The sequence below is a fragment of the Branchiostoma floridae genome, chromosome 5 (assembly GCF_000003815.2).
Source record: "Branchiostoma floridae strain S238N-H82 chromosome 5, Bfl_VNyyK, whole genome shotgun sequence".
Lineage (NCBI taxonomy): Eukaryota > Metazoa > Chordata > Leptocardii > Amphioxiformes > Branchiostomatidae > Branchiostoma > Branchiostoma floridae.
In genome coordinates this window covers 12127190-12149595 of record NC_049983.1, presented here as the reverse complement: position 1 = coordinate 12149595, position 22406 = coordinate 12127190, and the positions used below count along the sequence as shown (strand labels likewise).

General features: G+C 40.9%; 1 protein-coding gene and 1 long non-coding RNA gene across 3 annotated transcripts; one reads left to right on the top strand and one right to left on the bottom strand.

The window, feature by feature from the left end:
* Positions 1-4543: 4543 nt before the first annotated feature.
* On the bottom strand, positions 4544-7577 carry LOC118415206. The gene is made up of 2 exons (XR_004831089.1): positions 7399-7577; positions 4544-5830 (listed from the first exon to the last, which is right to left on the bottom strand). It is a non-coding gene; the product is annotated as an uncharacterized LOC118415206 (long non-coding RNA).
* Positions 7578-7585: 8 nt separating this feature from the next.
* Positions 7586-22136, top strand: LOC118415204 (coiled-coil domain-containing protein 66-like). Of its 2 annotated transcripts, XM_035819600.1 has the most exons (21): positions 7586-7738; positions 8241-8296; positions 8803-8828; positions 8971-9277; positions 9430-9679; positions 10364-10473; positions 10898-11067; positions 12678-12866; positions 14632-14704; positions 14844-14902; positions 15511-15716; positions 16089-16121; positions 16776-16863; positions 18246-18407; positions 18885-18953; positions 19260-19542; positions 19711-19789; positions 19918-20736; positions 20926-21154; positions 21479-21559; positions 21718-22136. In XM_035819600.1, exons 1-21 carry the CDS (start codon positions 7728-7730, stop codon positions 21814-21816), a joined length of 3399 nt encoding a protein of 1132 aa, XP_035675493.1. In that variant the 5' UTR covers positions 7586-7727; the 3' UTR covers positions 21817-22136. The 2 variants fall into 2 exon arrangements, with proteins under 2 accessions (XP_035675493.1, XP_035675494.1); XM_035819601.1 differs by lacking the exon at positions 16089-16121.
* The last annotated feature ends 270 nt before the right edge of the window (positions 22137-22406 follow it).

Sequence of the window (22406 nt, the reverse complement as noted above, 5' to 3'; positions counted from 1 at the left end):
GCTTCGAAATATGAGTTGTGCTTGTTACACGTAAAGGAAATTCTAGACAATACTGGTTGCTCTTTTTTATGGAACTCTATGGATTCGTGGTTAGACAACAAGCATATATGTACATCGCTAAGAAAAGGGTTGAAAGATATATATATCCAGACATTTTCTCATAGACTGTCTACAGGTAATGGTAAGTTAAGATTTTTAAGAAACTATAAAAGAAGGGATACTCAATGATAACTTATTTAACGTTACTAGATAAATTCGTGGTCAGATCGACAAGGGGGAAACTTAGAATTAGCGCTCACCCCCTTGAAATTGAGAAAGGGCGGTACAAAAAGCTACCTGTGGGCGAAAGAGCATGTAACCATTGTATTGCAAAACCGGTGGAAGACGAAATACATTTTATTTCTAACTGCCTCTCTAATGACCAGGAAAGAAAGGAGTTATTTGAAGAGGCATGCAGAACACAAAAATTTCCAAACGCTTACTGACGAAAACAAAACTATAACGCTGTTAACGTCACATAACCCACTCATTATAGAAAAGGGTGGGGTACTTCGTCTTCCACTGAAAAGAAATCAAACCCCAAATGCGTAGATTGTAGCTCTCAGCAGTCCATATCATTGATAGAATAGTCACTTTTCTAGACTTGTCACCATTGTTATCTATACCAAAGTGTTTTTAAGTTATTTTATGCATGTTTACTATATTTTCTGTATGTTTCATGTTTCAATTAGCCCTCGGGCAAGAACTTGCAAATAACTTTCATCATTATTTCTGGGTGAGGCCAAGGACTTATTGATCACTCCTCGTACAGATCCCAAAGGATCGCCCACGTTTTGTACGTAGACAGCACGCAGTTGCACGTACGACGAAGCGATATCCACCCCAAGTGTAGTAGTAGTATCCAGCATAATGTGGAGGTGTATGAATAAAGTGTACGCGTTTATGTGTGTGGATTATGTACCCAAAATAATAGGGCTTAGTAGGCACTCTGTTTTGGAAACCAGCGGAGGTGGGTTTGTGTTTGAGACCACTGATTACAAAGTTACCCAGTAACAAGTAACACGATAATGATCCATGATTTCAGCATAGCAATTGGCACAGCGACTTTGCAAGCATTTATAAATATTTCAGCCAAATTTGAAAGAAATCCGATTCTCATAACATTAATGAGGCAGATGAAGTTCTAAACGTTCACGTCCGGATCACGGAACTCGCGTTCCAACCCCCATTTGCCGAATAGTCCTATCAAACGAGGTTTTCCTATCAAACGAGTGCGAGTGGTATTTTTCACTTAATACTTTGGCAACGGTTGGCTAATATACTGAGCTATCTGTGTTGCTAGAAATGTTACTCTTTCGTTATTTTGCAATTGTTTAAAGATATACCGAGTCCATTTATCTGTCGAAGTCGTCAGTTTTTGTGATCTCACAAAAGTCCAAAGTCCGGAAAGTCCGACATTACAAAATGATGTCGGGTTAGGGATTTCCAACCTGAAATAGGCACAAAATTTTATATAACTCTGCTAAGGGTATTTCGGCGATATCAGCACTTTCCTTTGTGAGTGGTTACACTCGGTATACCCGTGAGTTGTGCTACAAAGTCCACTTTGGACTTTTATTTTCCAAACGTCAACAGCTCAAAACTCAATAACCAATCAAAATGATTAAATGAGAATTCATACAGCGACTAAGTAGGTTTTCATGTATATGCCGACCAAATTTGGTAGAAATCTGTCGTTCCCTAAGAGAGGTATGAAAACCACTGACGTGTCGGCAAAAACGTGAGAGCGCACTCCGACCGCTATGTTCCACTTAGGCAATTTTAGTCCGATTTGAACCCCGCATGACGGGAGTGCGATTTACTTCATGAAACGAGGAAAAATCGGTGTCTGTCAATGAAATTTTCACCACGGTAGGCTAATATACTGATCTATATGTACTTTAAGCGGTTTTGCTCTGTCGTCTATCTAATTGCAGATATAGGCGATTCATCTTTCTTCATTATTCAGCTCATGCGATATCTGTACAGCAGGTGGCGCTTATCGGTGTCATTTGTCGACGTTTAAAAACCCACTATTCATGAATTGTTATCTGCACAATTGGCAAAAATACGTATCTTGATATTCCATTTGTCAGATAGCCTTCATAGTGCGCATTGATGAATACACATACAAGTTATATATAATGGCGACATTCTATATCCTGGCGGAACTACAGGATTTGCCCTGCCGCGGTGTGTCATTGTATTTTGACGAGTTCTAAAACCGCCTGTTCAATGATGATGATCGTGATCAGCAGAACGAGTGCCAAATTTAATCGTGATGTTCCATTTGGTCAAGTCTTTCGTTTCCACTTCCTTCCTGGGCGCTTGCTGTCGATGTGCTTGGAGATACTTTATATCAATAAGTAAATATTACCCCCAATTAAATTCATCTATGTAACAATAATGATAATATACATCGATATGCCAGCCAAACTTGAGAGAAACCGTTTTTGTTTTGTAGAAGAGACATAAACGACACTTAATAGTAATTTTCCTTCAAAAGATTCAGTGTCCCGCACAAGTATTTTTCGAAAGACCACTATTTATTCATGGTGGCTTGACTGCAGCGAAATAAAGCTTTACAAGAGATGCAATAAGAGCCACACACAACATACCCTTTTAGTGACATCACTGGCCTTTCAGTGATATCACTGGTTCCTTTTTATGTGGTACCTCTCATATTTGTAGAAATTTCAACATTTACTGTAAAGTTGCGAGAAATAGGTTATCATAGATGCCAAGTCTCCAAAACTTTAACTGAGAGTTACTTGGAAACGAATGTTTCATGTCGAATTGGGATTTCAAAGAGAGGCTACATAAGTCCACATGAATATGTGTGATAAATATGAAGAAAAAAAAACAAGGTGAAAAACAAACATGTTAAAGTTGCGCGCTCGCCGCGTGGCCGCATCGTGACATCCATGTTTCGCATGGGTAAATCAAGGTCAATTTGAAGCGCATCACGCACAATTGCATTTTTCTTTTAATTTGAAAGTTCATCTGCGTTGGTAGTTCAGTCATTATTGAACTATTCTAACTGTAATATCCAACACAAAAATTGGCCTCATCCAAATTTTCGACTGAACAGCACCAGTCTTTGTCAAGAGATGAACAATCCACTGCTGTCGTGACGTCATCTTTAGCAAATACTGAATAGAACGCGTGACTCAGCAAGCTCAGATCATAGGTTGCAGGAAGGCTATGTCTCTGTTTTAAATAGGGATGGTTGTAAAGCTCTGATGTAGATGGCTTTTTTGATCCCTCTAGCAAAATAGTCAGGCTCTATGTCCAAGATTTTAACTTTGTCCTTTGAGACCGAATGACCAGGCGATTCTATATGAATATGTTGGGAAACTTCTGAGGTTGTTGAACTCGGGAGTCTGTGCTCAAGGACCCTGGTCTTGAGTGATCGCTCAGATTTGCTCTTCTGAGGCAAAAAGAGCATTTTTTTGCAGAAAAAAAGATATCGCGAAACGATATCCAATTTTGTTCAACCAACTTTAGTGGGTGTGGAATGATTTTTTGACATCAACTATGCAATTTTTTGGTAAAAAAATCTCAATTTGCTCGTCTTTGGCAAAAAGAGCATTTTTTCGCATAAAAAAATGATATCGCGAAACAATGTCCGATTTTGTTCAAACCAACTTTATTGGGTGCGGAATAATTTTTCACATCCAATATGCAACTTTTTGGTCAAAAAATCTCAATTTGCTCTTCTGAGGCAAAAAGAGCATTTTTTCGCATAAAAAAATGATATCGCGAAACAATGTCCGATTTTGTTCAAACCAACTTTATTGGGTGCGGAATAATTTTTTCACATCCAATATGCAACTTTTTGGTTAAAAAAATCTCAATTTGCTCTTCTGAGGCAAAAAGAGCATTTTTTCGCATAAAAAAATGATATCGCGAAACAATGTCCGATTTTGTTCAAACCAACTTTATTGGGCGCGGAATAATTTTTTCACATCAAATATGCAATTTTTTGGTCAAAAAATCTCAATTTGCTCTTCTGAGGCAAAAAGAGCATTTTTTCGCATAAAAAGATGATATCGCGAAACAATGTCCGATTTTGTTCAAACCAACTTTATTGGGTGCGGAATAATTTGTTGACATCAAATATGCAATTTTTTGGTAAAAAAATCTCAATTTGCTCTTCTGAGGCAAAAAGATCATTTTTTCGCATAAAAAGATGATATCGCGAAACAATGTCCAATTTTGTTCAAACCAACTTTATTGGGCGCGGAATAATTTTTTCACATCAAATATGCAATTTTTTGGTCAAAAAATCTCAATTTGCCCTTCTGAGGCAAAAAGTGCATTTTTTCGCATAAAAAATTGATATCGCGAAACAATGTCCGATTTTGTTCAAACCAACTTTATTAGGTGCGGAATAATTTTTTTACATCAAATATGCAACAATTTGGTCAAAAAATCTTAATTTGCCCTTCTGAGGCAAAAAGAGCATTTTTTCGCATAAAAAATGCTTTCGCGAAACGATGTCTGATTTTCTTCAAACTAACTTTATTGGGTGCGGAATAATTTTTTAGACGAAACGCTGAAATCTTGATTACTAACCTTGCTTTTTTGTGTAATATATTAAAGCCTCATATGTTCACCCAACACTTTTTGCAAAATTTTATTTTCCTTTTTTTTTCGACCGCCCACCCCAATATTTTTCTGAAAAAATCCGAGAAGCATCAAATAAAATTACTTAACACAAAAGAAACTTGAAGCAATAGTCTAATGAATCGGTATAGGTTCACATTTTAATAAGAACTTCATTGTGCACCAGTAGGTAATGTAAACATACTTAATTCACTATCTCCTTCGCTCTGTGACACAATTTGCACAAAAGTACATGTATATAATATAAAAAACTTTGGGAGACAAAAGACATTTCGTATCATCTTCTAAGTTCTTTGCAAAAACTTTCGTGTTTTTTTTACAAAAACATCATGTAAGAATTGAGCTATTCAAACTAAATATTGTCACCAAATACCATAACAATGTTGTCATGTTCACTGTTGGAAAATATTAACACCTCTCAACATCAAAGAACCTACTCATTACATGATACGTTGGACCCTTCCTTTTCCACTGCTAACAGAAAAGAAGTCAACCTGAACATATTTACATGTACACTTTGGATATTATCATTTCACATAACAGTAGCCAAATGTCTCACATTGTCATTGTCATGTGCAACAAATTACAAACATACAGAGTACGACCTAGGCTAGGAGAATTGTGCACAAAATAATAAATATATAACATGACATAGAAAATCCATCACAAATCTCCAGATACTTCACACAAAATCAATGTCTAAAAACTAAAAGGTGCACATTACAGACTCCTGTGCAGCCAAGAAGTTGTAAAAATTGTGATCTAAATAAGAATGAAGATGGATGTCATATTGTTGCAGACGGTATTATACAACAAAGATAAATAGCCTCAATTGCATACAATATATGTTCCATATCTTCTAATATCAACATAGCACAGGAAAAATTATGTTACTTTAAATACGCAATTAGACAAACAATGTAATATAAGCTCCATCCTTTCCATACATTCATACCTGCAAGAAGCGAGAAGTGGAACCTATCCTTGACTTTGTTCCAAGATCTTAGTTCGTGTATCTTTTGTTAAGAATATGTTTTCTGTGTCCTTGTTACCTCATAAGCAAATGCAACTCAGTTCGCCTGGTTGACTCAAGTCTACATCAGTGTGGGTCTGTGGCAAGCCTTCCCTGATGACTCTTCATTTTCTTAGTGACAATCTCCATCTGAAACAATGTACAAAAATTCTAATCACACAGGCAAGACAAGATATAGAACATGTATTGGCCATCAATCTTGTTCCAGTGGTCTGACCAGTGGGTCTGTGCTGCTAGAGAAATGTAAAATAGCTTACTCTCCTTAGATTTAATAAGAAGCATCTGGCTACAGAACGTGCCTCCAGCTAAACATGTACAGTGAAAACAAGCAACAAAACAATTATTTGAATGTACTGTGAATGCAGAATTGTGTTCCCTGGTACCCAGAGCTAGAAGCCACAAAGATATTACCTGTAAGGTGCCTTATCTAGTCCCTAGAGTTAATAGACACAAAAATATTACCTGTAAGGCCACACCAATTTAATTTCGTGGTTCACGGAGATTTTCATAAAAAATATGGAGCGAGAGGGCGAAATAAAAATTAAAAAAAAAAAAATTGTAAAATGGTTGGGGTAAAGGTAATGGCTAATCCAAAAAAGTACAAAAACACTTATTGTACAGTAACAGCACCTGTATCCACACTTTAAGGAGCTTATAATATAAAGGCCAATTTGCTACACCAGAAAGCTGGTGAATGGTTTCATTAATGGTGAAAATTTGCTGAGTGGTAATTTTTTATTTTATTTCCCAAAACATAGGAGCGAGCGAATCCGTGAACCAAGAAATTAAATTGGTGTGGCCTAAGGTGGGTAACCAGGTTCCCAGAGCTAAGAGCCACACAAATATTACCTGTACGGTGTGTTACCTGGTCCCAAGAGCTAAGAGCCACACAAATATTACCTGTACGGTGTGTTACCTGGTCCCCAGAGCTAAGAGCCACACAAATATTACCTGTAAGGTGTGTTACCTGGTCCCCAGAGCTAAGAGCCACACAAATATTACCTGTAAGGTGCGTTACCAGGTCCCCAGAGCTAAGAGCCACACAAATATTACCTGTAAGGTATGTTACCTGGTCCTCAGAGCTAAGAGCCACGCAAATATTACCTGTACGGTGTGTTACCTGGTCCCAAGAGCTAAGAGCCACACAAATATTACCTGTAAGGTGTGTTACCTGGTCCCCAGAGCTAAGAGCCACACAAATATTACCTGTACGGTGTGTTACCTGGTCCCCAGAGCTTAGAGCCATGCAAATATTACCTGTACGGTGTGTTACCTGGTCCACAGAGCTAAGAGCCACACAAATATTACCTGTAAGGTGTGTTACCTGGTCCCCAGAGCTAAGAGCCACACAAATATAAACTGTAAGGTGCGTTACCAGGTCCCCAGAGCTAAGAGCCACGCAAATATTACCTGTAAGGTGTGTTACCTGGTCCCAAGAGCTAAGAGCCACGCAAATATTACCTGTAAGGTGTGTTACCTGGTCCCAAGAGCTAAGAGCCACGCAAATATTACCTGTAAGGTGTGTTATCTGGTCTCTAGAGAGCTAAAATTTAACCGATGAATGAGGGACTAACTAGGGGCAAGGAAGCGACTTGCTTCCGGGATAAATATGCGTAACAAAGTTACTGTTTTGAACCATAAGCTCGGGTCAATTCCGATTACTTATGTTTCTTAGAATCATATAGAAAAGGACCTACCTGTTTAAGGGCTTACATAGCATGAGTATGCTCTAAAAGGCCGTGTTTTATGCGCTCAAATGTTGAATTATGGCGGAACTGCTGTACTGCCGTCGACGAAACTATCCTCACCGATGGGATTGACCAATAGTAGCGTGGCGCTTATTGTGTGCGCGCCGCCGTTAAACGGAGGCCATAATACCTCAAATACCACTGGGCAGAATAACATTGTAGGCAGGACTGGAAGATCGGATTAACGGGCTGAATTCTGCGATTGTGAACAACATATAGATACACATTTGTCGGAGTCTATTCGCTGATGCTACAGGGGGTATTATGAAGGAGATGACATGAATTTCGGGTGAGTTGGGAAGAAGGAACTGGCCACATATGGGGAGGGGAGACGATGATCTTCCAAACTGAATGTCTGAAAAACTTATTGGACCAGAACGTAACGTTAACTTACTTTTTCTACGATGTCAGTCTCTGCGAAGTTGCTATTACCAACTTTTCATTAGCAGACTCTATATGCTTATATTTTGTCGACATTGATCATAATTTGATACCAAGAAACAGTTCAATTATGTGTTTATAAACAAAATAACGTTGAACTAGTATTATGAAAATTATATTAAAGGTTAACGTAATTTTCGTGCACGACCACATATATTAAAACTGAATGTAATTTTGATGACAATGCGTTGATGCAGTGCTGTTGAAGTTATTGTATTCTTTATCCGATGTTTTATGATATGCTAATTTAAGGTTGTTACATGATATCTTCTTTGAGAATCAGCAAAAACATACAGGGAACAATGCTAGATCAATGTTAAATCCCTATTCTAATCTTTTTCCCATGACAGTGGGAACCTTGCAGTGCAGATTCATGATGGGAAGCCGGCCATCTTCCCGGTCAGAGGTCAGTTACTGTTTGTTATTTCCAGGTAATATAATCATCATCATCTGGTGTATTTTGCCAGCCAGTAGGTACCCAATGAGTAACGAGGCTGTTTAACGTGGTCGAGGCACCTACTTGAGCACGGTACCCCCGTTTTACGTCCCTCCCGGAGGACGACTTTGTGGAATGACCATGCTTGGTCCGGATACAGCAATCCGGTCGTCCTTGGTTGGGGGACTCCCATCCAAGAACTGTTCGGACCACGACTTAACTTCCGAGATTGAGGGATCGGGTGTATCCAACGCGCCATGCGGCCTTAGTTATCTCAGTCATACATGTAGAAAAGGACTGGAAGAAAAAGGAACAGAAAACTGATATCTCCACACCTAAAAAATAATCAGACTTTGGCCAATGATGAGTTTACTGTGTCATCCCTGATGTAACATTAGACTATTGTATTTAAGATCCAGAATGTTACTGTACACTACACACTGATTTCTAACAATCTTTTCATGTTATCCTGACAGGCCAACCCCAGCCGAAAAAGAAAAAGGTGAGGGCTGTTTCCCGTATCATATTTTCTTTTGAGTACATATTTTACGCATCAGAAATCTGATTTATGTTTTCAGTATTCTATTTCCATTAATATCATTAAACATTTTGAAGATTTTTAATTTTGTTTGTGTCGTTTACAGAAGGACATCTACCTGTCAAAGCAGAACAAACATCCCCTGAGAAGACCTGCTCAGGAGGAACCAGCCAATGAGAACAGGGATGAAGGACCAACATCCAATCAGAGCCAAGCAAAGAAAGTCAAACCAGCCAATAGAAAGCCTCCCCTCAATCAAAGGACGAAGAGGGGAAAGGATGATGGGAAAGGAACAAAGAATGATGGGAAGGCTGGAGAAGGAACTGTAACTTTGACACAAGAGCAGCTGAATGCCATATTGGCTTCTATAGGCAAAGCATCAGACCCTAGCAGTGCTGTTAATGTTCAAATTGGTAAGTGGGGCTTTTTCTGATGTTTATACAATGGCATTTTTCTGCAGGCTCTTTTCTGCTATGGTATCAATGCAGTAACTGATGTCTCTGGTAGAGAATTTGCATTTTCCTTTTTGTCCTTTGTGTTTCATTTTTTATGGTCTTTTTTTTAGAAAACAATCAAGTAAAAGTTGTTCCTGCTGAAACTGAACAACAAGCGACTCAAGAGACGTCACAGTCAGGAAATGGATCCGGGGACGCCAGCCAGCCGGTCAGTGGTCAGTCTGAACCGCCTGCTGAGGTGACTCAGGACCAGCCAGCTGAGACTGAGAAAACTGCCCCAGGAGAGGGGACAGTACAGGCTCAGGCTGCACCACCCAATGAACCACCTTCACATCAACAGCCAGACAACAACGTTCACAGGTACATGTACTTACAACTTGGTAGATAAATGTACACCTATTCTCCTGTTGCTTTGAATCTCCATATTGAAGTAAGAAAGTAAGACTGAATGAGTGTGTTTGTGTGTCAAAGTTGTGTCAGCCACCAATCTCAACTAAAGCTCCACTTACAGCCTGTACCTTGTGGTTTAAATGCCCCTGTGTGTATGAGTCATTCATGTGAGGTAAGGTATAACATGATTGTGTATACCATTGTTTACTGTTACTACCCTTCATGTTAATCATGCTCTCCCAGTCTCTATGACATGAATATTTAATGAACTGTGCACTAGTTGTATCTGCACATAACACTGGATATGCATTGAGGTTACAATAGGTTCTAAACTTCAATGTTTACAGACTGTGGTGTATGATACTTTTGAAAATTTCTTCACTTTTATTTTATAGAATTTTATTTATAGATTGAAAGATTGATGTAGAAATCATTTTTTGCTCGTGTAGTCTTTCATTGAATGGGGCAACTCCTCTATCATTCTTTATCATGTGGCTTGTGCCAAGTGTGTTCTTGTGGGGAGGGGGCTGTAGCTTGTTAAATTGCAGATTAAAGAAAGGGGACCCATAGACACTGCTGATGTACATGTACATCTAATAGAAACCTAGAAGCAACAGTGACTGTAAAGTGTATATCTTACTTCTATGTCTGCAGCACTAAGCATCAGCCCAGCTATGGAGGACTGTTATCCACCATTGGTAAGGAGGAGGAGGACAAGAGAACAGCAGCTGAGGCCAGGAAGGCTCAGCTCAGGAGAGAGTTAGGTGGGTCAGGCTTCTGAGTCATATAAAGACGGACTGTATCGAAGAAAATTCTAGACGTAAAAGGCATTGATGATAATCTCCTCTAAATCAGGGTTGGGTTGGTTCAAAGAACTTGTAAAAGACTGGAGAGATGGGACTGATAAACTGACTTTGTGACACTAATACAACTGGAAACTTAACATTCACAGGGTGTAGCCCAACAAACCACTGTTTTGTTAAACAAATAAGTAGATTGGTGACCAGCCCCTCTAGTTTTGTCCTGCTACTTGCTACATAGTGTAATCAAACACTGCACAAAAACCATGGTGACAGCCATCTGGTCTAGGTCGTTGACCCTATTTTTTTGTAGAAAAAGAAGAAAGGACAGACCAAGTTTAATTTCTGTGAATGTAAACATAATCATATGTCGGATTTCTGCCTACAGAGGAACAGATCGCAGACAAGAAGCGTAGGGAACAGCAGGCGCGTGACCGGTCGGCAGTCGAGCGAGCCCGGCCAGCGGAGGACTATGTGCCGTGGGGACGTCCCGGGGCAGGCGCGCCGCTAAGGTCACAGTCTGGGAAGGTCATGGCTGAGTACGGCGATACCAGAAGGGTGAGGACAATGTTTGAACATGTTACTTATTTAAATGAATCTGTTATCATTCATCTGTCATCAGTTATGCATTATCATCATGACGTGCTCTTGGTACATGTATAACGGGGGCCGCCCTAAGACGGTCCCCGTCGTAAGACGTTACGGATTTTTTGCTGATCTTATTATCCATAAGTACACCGTGTTTGTTGCCAATGACTATGCTGATTACAAAGTTAAATAAACCAAGTCCATGCACACAGCTTTAATTTGCATTCCAAGTATACTTAAACATATTTACTTCATGTTTTTTTAAGAGCAGAATTCTAACAGTAATGTTGACAGTGCTGAATCACTGCGGTCACCGGCCTCTGCGTATTGGCGGCTCGTGTCGCTAACTATACGAACTCATCCAAGCAGTCACACAACTGCCATGATACACAGGAATAAAGCTCCATAAAACACTATGAATATGGGTCTTCAAATGTTTGTTGAGTAGAAAAGCAACCAAAAGGAAGCGACATAAACATTGCCACCATTGTACTCCCAGGGGAGTGTGGCCGTGAAGGTGGCAGACTAGAGAACGCTCCAAAGATTTATTTGACTGTAACAAATGATTCGTGCTGTCTATGAAAATAAGACTTGACAGAGAGATGTAGTGATATTTTCATATAATCAGACAGAGTTTTGTTGATGTTGGTGGTGTCGTTTTTTCGTAATGTTTTTTTTAGTCGGGCATTCACAATCAGTGCATTCAGCCCATTGCCCGTAAAACATCAGCTGGATTGTTCCAGGTACAGCCTTCCTCATGTGAGACAAGAAGTACATACAGTCACGATTTTACTGTCAAAAGAAAGCTAAAATATCATACTATTAATTTTTTCTGTGTACTTAGATTTACCACTTACTTCTGAAGAGAGTAAAGTATAAAAAAAAGCGTACCGAGTTAGGCACACTGTCCAGCGTAGCACAAAATTGGAAGGTTACATACACGAAATTGTCTTTCAGTGTTTGCCGCTTGTAACACGCAGCGCGAAAGGTTCATGAACCATATGAATGCATTTCTTATTCAAGTATGTTGTTCAAATCTATGAGTAAAAAATTCAGTCATCAAAATTTGACCACTCTCAGGCAACTAGCGATGGAGCGCCATGAGTTTGAGCGCAAGAAAAAGCGTACCGTGTTGGGGCACCTCCCGTTATAGAATGTTTCTCTCAGCTTACTGGTAGTTTAGAATTTGTTATTTGCATGAATCCTTCAGTTCCGTTCAGTTCAGTTCATCCTGTTTTTGGAGGTGACACCTGTGTCTCCACTCGTTTCTGTCCAGCATTACTGATCGGAGTTCGTTGGTTAATCAATTTACTCACTGAATCCTTACAGTTGGCAAAAGGAAACAAGTGTACAATCATTTGTACTGGATCTAAAATACTCTACTGAGAAAAACATGAAAACTTTATAAGAAAGCATTTTGCAAAAGCATTTTGGTTTTTGCTTACCAAAAAATAAACTGTAATTTTATTCTCACAGCCTTAAGTACCCAATGCTCCTATGCAGAGCTATCTGTCTACTCAATACACATGTATTTCTATCTTCTCAACTGTCACTCATGTTCACTTCTTATTCCATAACAGTCACAGCAGAAAGCATCTCCCAGAGGAGCCATTGACACAGCTGTGAACCAGACAGCACCCAGACAGCAGACACAGCCCAACCAGACCCAGTCCCCAGGACAGGCTGAACCAGCTGCCACCAGTCAGCACCAGCGGGCAGTCTCCACAGTACCTCCTCCACATGCCATGAGGAGCTCGTTTGCTATAGGGGTGAGATGGAAGTGTTCTGGATGTGTTTAAGAAATGGTTTCATTATTGTTTGATGATTGGTGACAAGATAGCTGAAAACTGGGATTTCAGTATTTTTTTCAGTGATAACATCTAGGAACATCAAGGAATAAGTATATTCTTGATGGAGGAAGCTAAGAATATATGCTGCCCTGGCATAGATTTGTTCTCTTGAATGACACATAGTTGGTTTCACTATTGTTTGATTTGTTGGTGACAGGATAACTGAAATCTGATCAATGGAATTTTAACATTTTTTACAAGTGATAACATGGAGGAATATGAAGTATTCAATTCTTATGTAGGAAACTAATAATAGATGCAGCTTCGGCATAGATTTGATCTTTTAAATGAGGCACAGTTGATATTTAGTTGTACAGTAAGAAATATCACAGGAAAGACATACTCTCACCTCTCAAATAAACGTACCGGTACGTTTATTTTTTTCCGCCTCAAAATCCACCCGGTACGTCCTTATTTTAGACGGTACGTTTATTTTTTTTTCAAATTGGGGCTTTCTTTACTAACCAGGGACCCCAAAAATATTGAAAGTTTGGTATTTTCTGCCCATATTTCCGCTGTATTTTTGCTTAATATTCACTATTTTTCGGACGAGGCATCGCGGATTTCCCTGCCGCTAGCGCTTTGACCCAAACATAACTAGGGATGCGTACCGGTACGCAGGACCAGTTCTGGACTTGCAAAAACGTTTCGGTTCAGGTCCAAAAATACCGGAACACAAGTGATTCGGCTCTGGACTCGTAAAAAAATATATCCTTTTCGTTTTGAACCATCTTTAACCTTCCAAAAATCTTGAAATGTTGCGCTGAACAAAGACGAAAACATCGAGGTCACATGCTACACACACAGTCGCTTACTTCCGTAAATTCTCTATCAAAACACAGAAATTAACCACCAACCAAACAAATTAAAAAGTTACCAATACTTTTCCACTATTTTTCACCCGTAGTCAACTTGTTTTAATGTTCCAGCAACGAAAAAATCATTCCAAAACAAAGCATAGCGTTCAATCGGCTCGAAAAGATCCGCCATGTTGGATTCATCAACTCACGCCGAATCTCGCGGTAATGCGCGAGAGAATCATATATTTCCTGCAGTACCGGTATTTCTCGATAGGGGGCAGTGTCTATGACCTTGGTTTCTGCAACATTGAAAATAGCACAAGTGGTGAATAAGGTATTCTAAGTTGGAATGTTTCTTCAAAATGTTATTTTGTAACAATGATTATGAAATAAACTTCTTTTTTTATTTCTTCAATTTTTATTTTCATTCATTTTTTTACTTTTATTTTAATCTTTGTTGATGGTGTGACACTCAGATAAAGAAAATATGTGCAATAACATAGGAATTATTCTGTTCATTATTTATACAATTAACTGATATGGTAATAAAAAAAAATGACTGATATGGTACTGAGGCATAAATAAATAAAAAGAGCCTACCTGCTTATCATCATCTCTTGGACTGAAGTAGCATGGGCACAGTTTACATGTCAATTTGGTATTTTTCCGGGGGGTACTTTTATTCCAGGGGGTACTTTTATTAGATTTTGAAGATTTGTCCGGGGGGTACTTTTATTCCAGGGGGTACTTCTATTTGAGAGGTGAGAGTACAATGTAGCTCTATTTGCATTTAGACTTGGGATGAACTTGCTGCAAGGTTTCCTCCATCACTCATGTGTAGATCTGAACATCTGATCTCTTTTTAAATGTTTGTTTTGAAAAAGGGAGCAGCCCCTGGTGATGACCAGTATGCCACAACAGATCAAGATGAGAAGAAGAAATGGCTACAGGAACTGGGTAAGCCTTATCCTGGGTTTTCTTTTCTAGCCAATAAACATGAAATATAGATTGTTAGATGCATGATACAATAGTTTATACACCTGAAGTGATGTTGATGATATACACCACTTACCCTGATGTCTGTCCTGATACACAGAAAAACAGCGTGAGGAGGCCAGACTGAGGAAACAAAGGGAAAAGCAGAGGGATAAAGAGGTGAGGCCATGTGCTGTCTAATTGGTCTGCTGCATAATCTTAAAGAATGTGATTTTCATCGAGCCCTTTAGGTTGACCTTTAAACTCAATTGTGTCATACAAGGTCACTTATGAAATTTTTAGAAATGATGTACTGTACTTTTTTGTAATTTACCCACCTTAAATCATCATATCCAGAACTTTTTACCTGTGAAATAATGGAATATTAAGTTAAGTAATCTGTTATACCATCTGTTACAGTACAGCTTTCAGCCTAACATGGAAGGAAATTTTACAGCAATGATCCAAGAAGGCACAACCAGGGTGATAAACCATACTGCATCTGCACCATGCATTTCTTTTGCTGCAGCTTATCACTGGATAAATCCTTTGTAACTTTTTTTTTCTGTTTTTGAACACAAATGTGAAACTTTCCACCTCTCACAAGATCACCAGTCCTGTTTGAGAGCAGTCAACACGTACACTAACTGAGGCTAATTTTCTATAGTACCACACATTGCTGTTTTTATGGATGAAAGGTTTCTACAGACATCTCTGTTGTTACAATGTTCCCTTGTGTTGGTATCCAGCCAGTAAAAGTACTGATACCCAGCACATCTCCCATCCAGGGCGGAGGCATGGATGCTTGGACACGTCATTTTGACACCTACCATCCCACTACACGAGAGCAGCCCACAGCCAGGGGAGCTGATGCCCCACCCCCTGTCCCAGAGCCCCACCCCCAGAAGACTCAGTCCCCCACCCCTGTGGTACAAGACACCGTAGCACAAGAGGCAGACCACAGTGGTACCCTGCGTTCATCCCTGGAGAGGAGGTATGGCCCTTCTGTGGATGTTTCTTTATCCGGATGGACACAGATATACATGAAACAAACTCAGCTAGCTAGGACTCATATATGAACTAGATTGTGATAACTTTGCATCTGTTGAGTCTTTTGGTAATTAGTTGTAAAGAACATAGCATTTGAGCCAGATTTCGGGTGGAGAAGAAATTTGATTGTGACACGTATCTTTAAGTCAAATTACACGTTAACCTCATAATCAATGCAATGCAACCTGTTCTACTGCATAACCAATATAATACATGTACGTTCTAATTTTCTTGTGGTTGTGAAAAATTGATGCTTGCCTGAGGCTGCTTTACGTTTCCGTTGGCATGACTCCCCATGTGTTAACCTGTGTTGCAGAGCTGAACCCACACACCCTGATGATGACTCTGTGTGAGTATTTGTTGCCATGGTGACTGCCACTAAAACATTCTATCCCTCACACATGTGGTCCACTGGTCAGGGTTTGCACTGTAGTAATCTGCACATAACATGCCTGTATGAGCTGTGCACGGAAGAATCATTATGTGTGACTAAATCTTTGTCATTTCCTCATCACTTAAACAGCACCTAACCTACAGATGGTTAGCACAGATGCACTTCTACCAGCACTGATGTGATATTTCCTTATTCAGTCCCTCATCATTTCATTGATGCATTTTGCCAGACAGTATTTTAGAAATTCCTATACCTATTGTAGAATTCTGCCATAGTCTATTATTGATTAGATGTAGGCTTACCGCCTCTTCCTTGCCATTGATCCAGTTGGCTGTCCCAGACCATTCCTTCACCTCTGCCTTATAACTATCTTCCTTCACTTTTCAGTCTAGCGTACCCTTTCATCAGAAATAGTCAAAACCTAAAATTAGTCATCTTGCCTCCTGGTATTGGTTCTTACTTGTCTAACCTTGCTGTCATTGGTCATGTTACCCACCAGGAGCCCTGGCAGACTTGGAGACATCTCCTGTCCTAACCCTGTGTACTGGTATAAGGTTTCTACTGTTAACATGAGTATCTTTTATGTATCTTTATAATATTTTCACACAGAAACTTTTTACGGACTGGCGCAGCGCTGAAGGACCCTGCCCAGCTGGAGGAACTGGAAAGAAGACGTCTGAAGGACCTGGAACATAAGGTCAGGCATAGAATAACTCCTTCATCATATACATGTAGCACCTGTAGTCAGATTTAGCAGATAGTTAGCTGGGATAAGTTTAACTTAACCCAAAGTACGGCTGACGGTCGATTCGCGATTTTTAACCAGGAATATTATGCCGGGAAAGGAATATATGTCTGGAAAAGAATATGCACCGGAAAGCTTGTACGGGCTAGGCGAAATCGGCTTCCCAGTAGGCCTGCTACCTGTCGCTATCTACAAACGCAATAAAGATTAAGAATGCCTTTCAGACGGCCAATTAATGTATTCGCGAGAAGTTATTCACACTGTCGCGAGAAGTAATTCACAGCATCGCGACAAGCACTTCACACGTCAACGTTAATAGTGTACGGCCACCCCGAAGCGTGCCACAAGCCTACGTAACGTTACCGGAAACCGTGCACACGCTGCCTGCCTTTGTCACTTCCGGAGTTTGAATAATTGATAGACGTGAAAAACTTACATTTCAGATCAGTGTAAAACATTTTTTTTGTCTTAATGTGCATGTGTCACTGGGACCAGTGGGTTTAAAAACATACTTTTATCAAGGAGGTTAAGAAATCCTTGCTTTTATATACACCATCGATGATCCGACCGGCAATCTGAATGGTGGAGGGGGCGAGAGTTACTTAAAAAGATTTCCCTGGCTGCCCGTTCGGCCCTTGCTCTTTCGTACTTGATGGGAAGTTTCAGCGGAGTTTTTCTACGGTAAGTACTCGTTTTCAAATGAGCCGTGGTTTGAAATGCGTGACCCGACGACCGTTACAAAGTTACGGGTCATCGCGTGACGGGTTGTGTGGCGGGCTGCCAGTGCTGGATGCGTTTATGACGGGAAGTTCGCACATCCATACCAAATGGTGATAAGTGTTTTTTAATGGGGCTTTGTAGATAGCGACAAGTAGCAGGCCTACTGGGAAGCCGATTTCGCCTAGCCCGTACAAGCTTTCCGGTGCATATTCCTTTCCCGACATATGTTCCTTTCCCGGCATAATATTCCCGGTTAAAAATCGCGAATCAACCTACCCCCCGAAAAAAAAAATTGCCAAGATTCCCAGAGAGGCCGGTGAAGGAGGCTACAAAAAAGGCAGAAAAGACAGTAACTTAAACTTTCTGGAATGACATACTGAGCCCAGTCCAATTTGTGACAATTTAGCAAGCTCCAGCTGATCTAAAAATTTGGCTGGCACTTGCTTAAATTGTGATGCAGGCTTTAGAGATTGATGAATAACAGCTTTGTACAAGCCATGCAGGCTTCTCCCCTCCTCCAGCACTTTTCTTTACTTCACTTTTCTTTACTATTTTTATTGTTTTTATGTGCAAAATGAATAAACAAACAAACAGATTGATTGCCAATCCTCCAGAGAGCGATCCAGGAGCAGGTTGAGGAGCGCCAGCGGGTGAAGCGGGAGGAGCGGGAGCGGCGAGCGCGGGAGGAGGCGGAGGAGGAGCAGCGGTTAGCCAGGGAGAGGCAGACCTTACAGGACCAGTTCGACAGGGAACTGCACGAGCAGAGGAGGAAGGAGGTCAGAGATGGTTTTATGTATACTGATCTGGAAGCAACAGTGTATTTGCAAATCTTCTATTCGTTATGTGTACAAAGGTTTTTTTGTTTGCTCAGTGCAAGGCCATTGACCACTTCTAGGCACCGAACTGTGGCAGCTCTCTTCTCTCAATGTCAGAAACATACCTGCAGGCCAGTTGTATATAGCAATGTCTGTATCACTAGTGCTATTTAAACTGAAGACCAGTTGGTATGGAGTGGGCATTTGCTTTGTCTATTATCATATCTCCTGGGCTATTTCTTGTGTGAGCTTTAATTAGATTACACTTTGCATGATAGGGAAACATACAACTTGCATGCTGTATTTGTGGGAAACATTTAATAATAGATACTACTACATTTCTGGTGACATACATAGCAAAAATACACTCCTTTCACATCTTGCTTTGTGGATTTGTGTTGGAATGTTGTACCTTGTTTTTTGGGTGGCGAACCACAGGAGCTTCTGAACCAGAAGACAAAGATGCTATTTGAGTCCATGCAGCAGGCTGAGCAACAGGCACTGCAGGTAATACATTCACTCCAAGGCATGTATAGGTGTTATCTACAATAAAGGAAAGCATTTCCCTCTGTGGTAAAATAGATGGTTTCTGTCATTTTTGTCTTTTATGGCTCATAGCACTTCCAAAGTACCGGTAATAGAAGTTAGGATTACAAGTGTAATGATACAACTGTATGTAGTGTAAATATTTTTGAATGCTTAAACTGCTACAAACCTTAGAATGCCAGAGAGTGCAACTGAGTCATGTTAGTTGTATAAAGCATGACAGTGTCACTGATGTACAGCTGATCCCATCCTGACGTTTCCTCCTAGGAGAAGAGACAGCAGCGGATGAGACACCTGGAGAGACACGGCCATGATGTCACCAACCTCAGACACACCTTCGAGTCCACGGAGCCCCAGCTGTCCTACAGGTCCGCCCACCCAGGGGAGGTCCCCCCACTCCAGGGACTCTCCCCTCGGGAGCAGTTTGGTGTCGTCCACTCCCGCAGAGACCCTCCCCATCACCCAGGGGCTTCCTACCACTCCCCCAGGGAAGCAGACCCACCCCCCGTGGGATACGTCTCGCCTAGAAGGGAAACAGCTGTGCAGACAGGTAGACTGGTCTAATTTGACGTGATAGTCATTGACAAGTTGTGATGTGCAAAATACAGAGTATCTGTGTCAAATCTTTATTGCACAAAAAGCTGACAGCAGATGCACACTTTTTTCTATACCAATGGTACTAAAGATGTAAACAGTAGCACTTGCTGTTTTTCCACAGACCCTTTCCGTCTGCCTGAACAAGCCCCTGTCACTCTGCCTGAGGAGGGAGACAGCAGCAGTGTGGAGATAGAGTACAGGTGAGACCTACCTGTTTTTATTTAAGAATTCTTTCATTGTACGTGCTGTACTTATTATATGCAGTTGCTAGTGATACACAATACATCATGCTTTTTGATTGACCCTTGGCTGTCTTACCACCACATAGGGAGAGGAGGGAACAGTCGAGGAGCAGACAGAACAGGGATGCCCCCAAACGTGGTAAGAAGGAGCCCAGCAACAGGATAGCTGCTGCCACGGACAGCGAGAAGGAGAACAGCAGAACAAAGAGGAAAACCGAGAAACCTGCAGAGAAGCCCAAGTGGGGAGCGAGCAGCTCAAAGGTGCAAGGGAAGAAATTTGTGAAAGCATCCGAAAGATATCCTAACAAACTGAAGAAAAAGAGGGAAGAAAATCTTGTGAAGAGGGAGAGAGAGTTAAAGAGGCAGATGGAGGCAAACTCAAAGGAGAGACTCCGACAGAGGCTCGTAGAACATAGGTCATCACCAGAAGTGACTGGTCGTAAGTCACCTCCTGTGCCAACTCTGGCAGGAAAGAAAAGACAAGATGATGATGATGTGTATGCGCCTTATGAAAGGACTAGTCGGAAACCAAAACGACAGGACACAGTGAGAACGGTGCAGGACTTTAGGACAGATTCCCCTCCCGTTCCTGCACTTAGGAAGAAAGTAGAGGAGGACAAGAAGGAACGGTCCCTGTCTCCCCCACAGCGGGGTGAGGGGGACCGTCCCAATGCCAGAGGACAAAGGGCATGGGATGGAGCTGCAGAACCTGTACAGTATGACTACGACTCCGCACCCAGGGCAAACTCACCTCCTATTCCAGCTCTGAGGAGCAAAACCAAGCAGTCAGGTCCTGAGAGGGAAAGAAACCCCCATCAGAGCCCAGACAGGAGCAGAAACCCCCGTCGCAGCCCAAGCAAAAGCCCTGACAGGAAGCCAAAAGTGAGACAGAAGTCTCCTGAGAGGTACGCCAATCTTGCAGTTTCTTGTATGTGATGTTGCAGAACGTTAATTACAATATGTATTCTGTATATTTTTCTGCACTACACTAAATATGTGATATTATCTTACTTACAGTCTTGTTTATAACAATCTCATTTTGATGTTATACTTGATTTGGATTTACATTCAGACATGTATTTCTCTACAAGTAGATATGGAACAGTAAATGACCATCCCCACTCCCCGCTGCGTGACGGAGACTTCATCCCGTTTCGGAGGACAGACGACGGGGTGCTGGACCCGCAGGAGCCCATGTCCCTACCGGAGACCCGGGAGACCCCCCGGCTGCGCAGGCGCGCCAGCACGGACCACAGTCCTCACAGGGGAGGGCAGGAACAGGTGCCGGACAGCATGAGGTCTGCAAGTGCTGGACAGGCTAAGGTAAGGGTTACATTGATGAAGGTTACACATCCAGGTCATAAGATACGCTAAAAAGCAGTTACTCAAGCAACTGGATATGATTTTTGAAACGGTCAGACATTTCAGACAACCATCCGATGTCTTTTGTCAGTGTCATTTTAGAGATCTGTTGGAGAGAGTTTTTATATCCTAGCTTTGAATTGAATTGATATTATGCAAAAGAGATCTAGTTGAAGTCAGCAGATAATGGCTAAACCTCATCACCAGCAAAGTTCATCACCTCAAGGTAGTAATAGATTCAGATCTCTTGTGATGAACTGAAATGAAATATTTGCCATTCTTCAGGACCCCCTGCTGAACCCAAGTGTGGTGAAAAATCCCCAGAGACAAGGAGAGATCCTCAAGCAGCTGAAGAGTCTCAGGGAGGTGAGTACTGGTCTTGTATCTTCCTTTCTTTCAACAGTCTGTGCTTGGATAAAGTAGGCCTTCTACCATACTCCAAACAGCCTTAGGAAGGTGTGAGAATGTGTTCAATTCTCTGTAGAGTTTGTGTTTATGTTTTTGATGGTCCTGTGTCTCTGCAGGGTCTACTGATGAGGCAGCGTGAGATCGAGTCCTGCATGTCTCCCCCTATAACAGCCTTCCAGTCTGACTTACAGAACTCACATCATGGACCACAATAGTAGATAACAGTGCACATGACCTAAACAAGGCCACTACTATGGAGTAGGCTATAGTAAGACTACCACAATTCTAGCACATGCCTGAATTTTAACTGGATTGATGTATGGAACAGACTACAGTAGAACAACTTTGGCATAGGACATGATGATATTCTGATTACATCCTTGTTGACTATGACCTCAGATTGTTGGACATGACATGTACAGTTTTTAGATATTTTTGACATATGAATGTGTGTATCTACAGAGTTTTTATCGAAATTGTCATATATGAGTTATAAGGGCTTGCAATTTCAATTTCAAGAGCAAGAATCTTACAATCATTTTGTCAATATGTTGCCTCTTTTAACAGATTTGTAGATTAAAATATAAAATTTTGTAGATAAGTTTGTTCATCTTGCAGAGGCTTTGTACACCCATTGTACAGTGGACTCTCACAGGTCATTGAGTTGCTTGTACATACAGTTTATTGGTGTGCTATTTCTTAGCAATCCCTGTGGATTCTTGCATCGTTAAGACATGTATTATGATTCCATTATTTCTTCGTTATGTTGAATTTTTGTGTATTAAAGAAATAAAGATTTTATTCT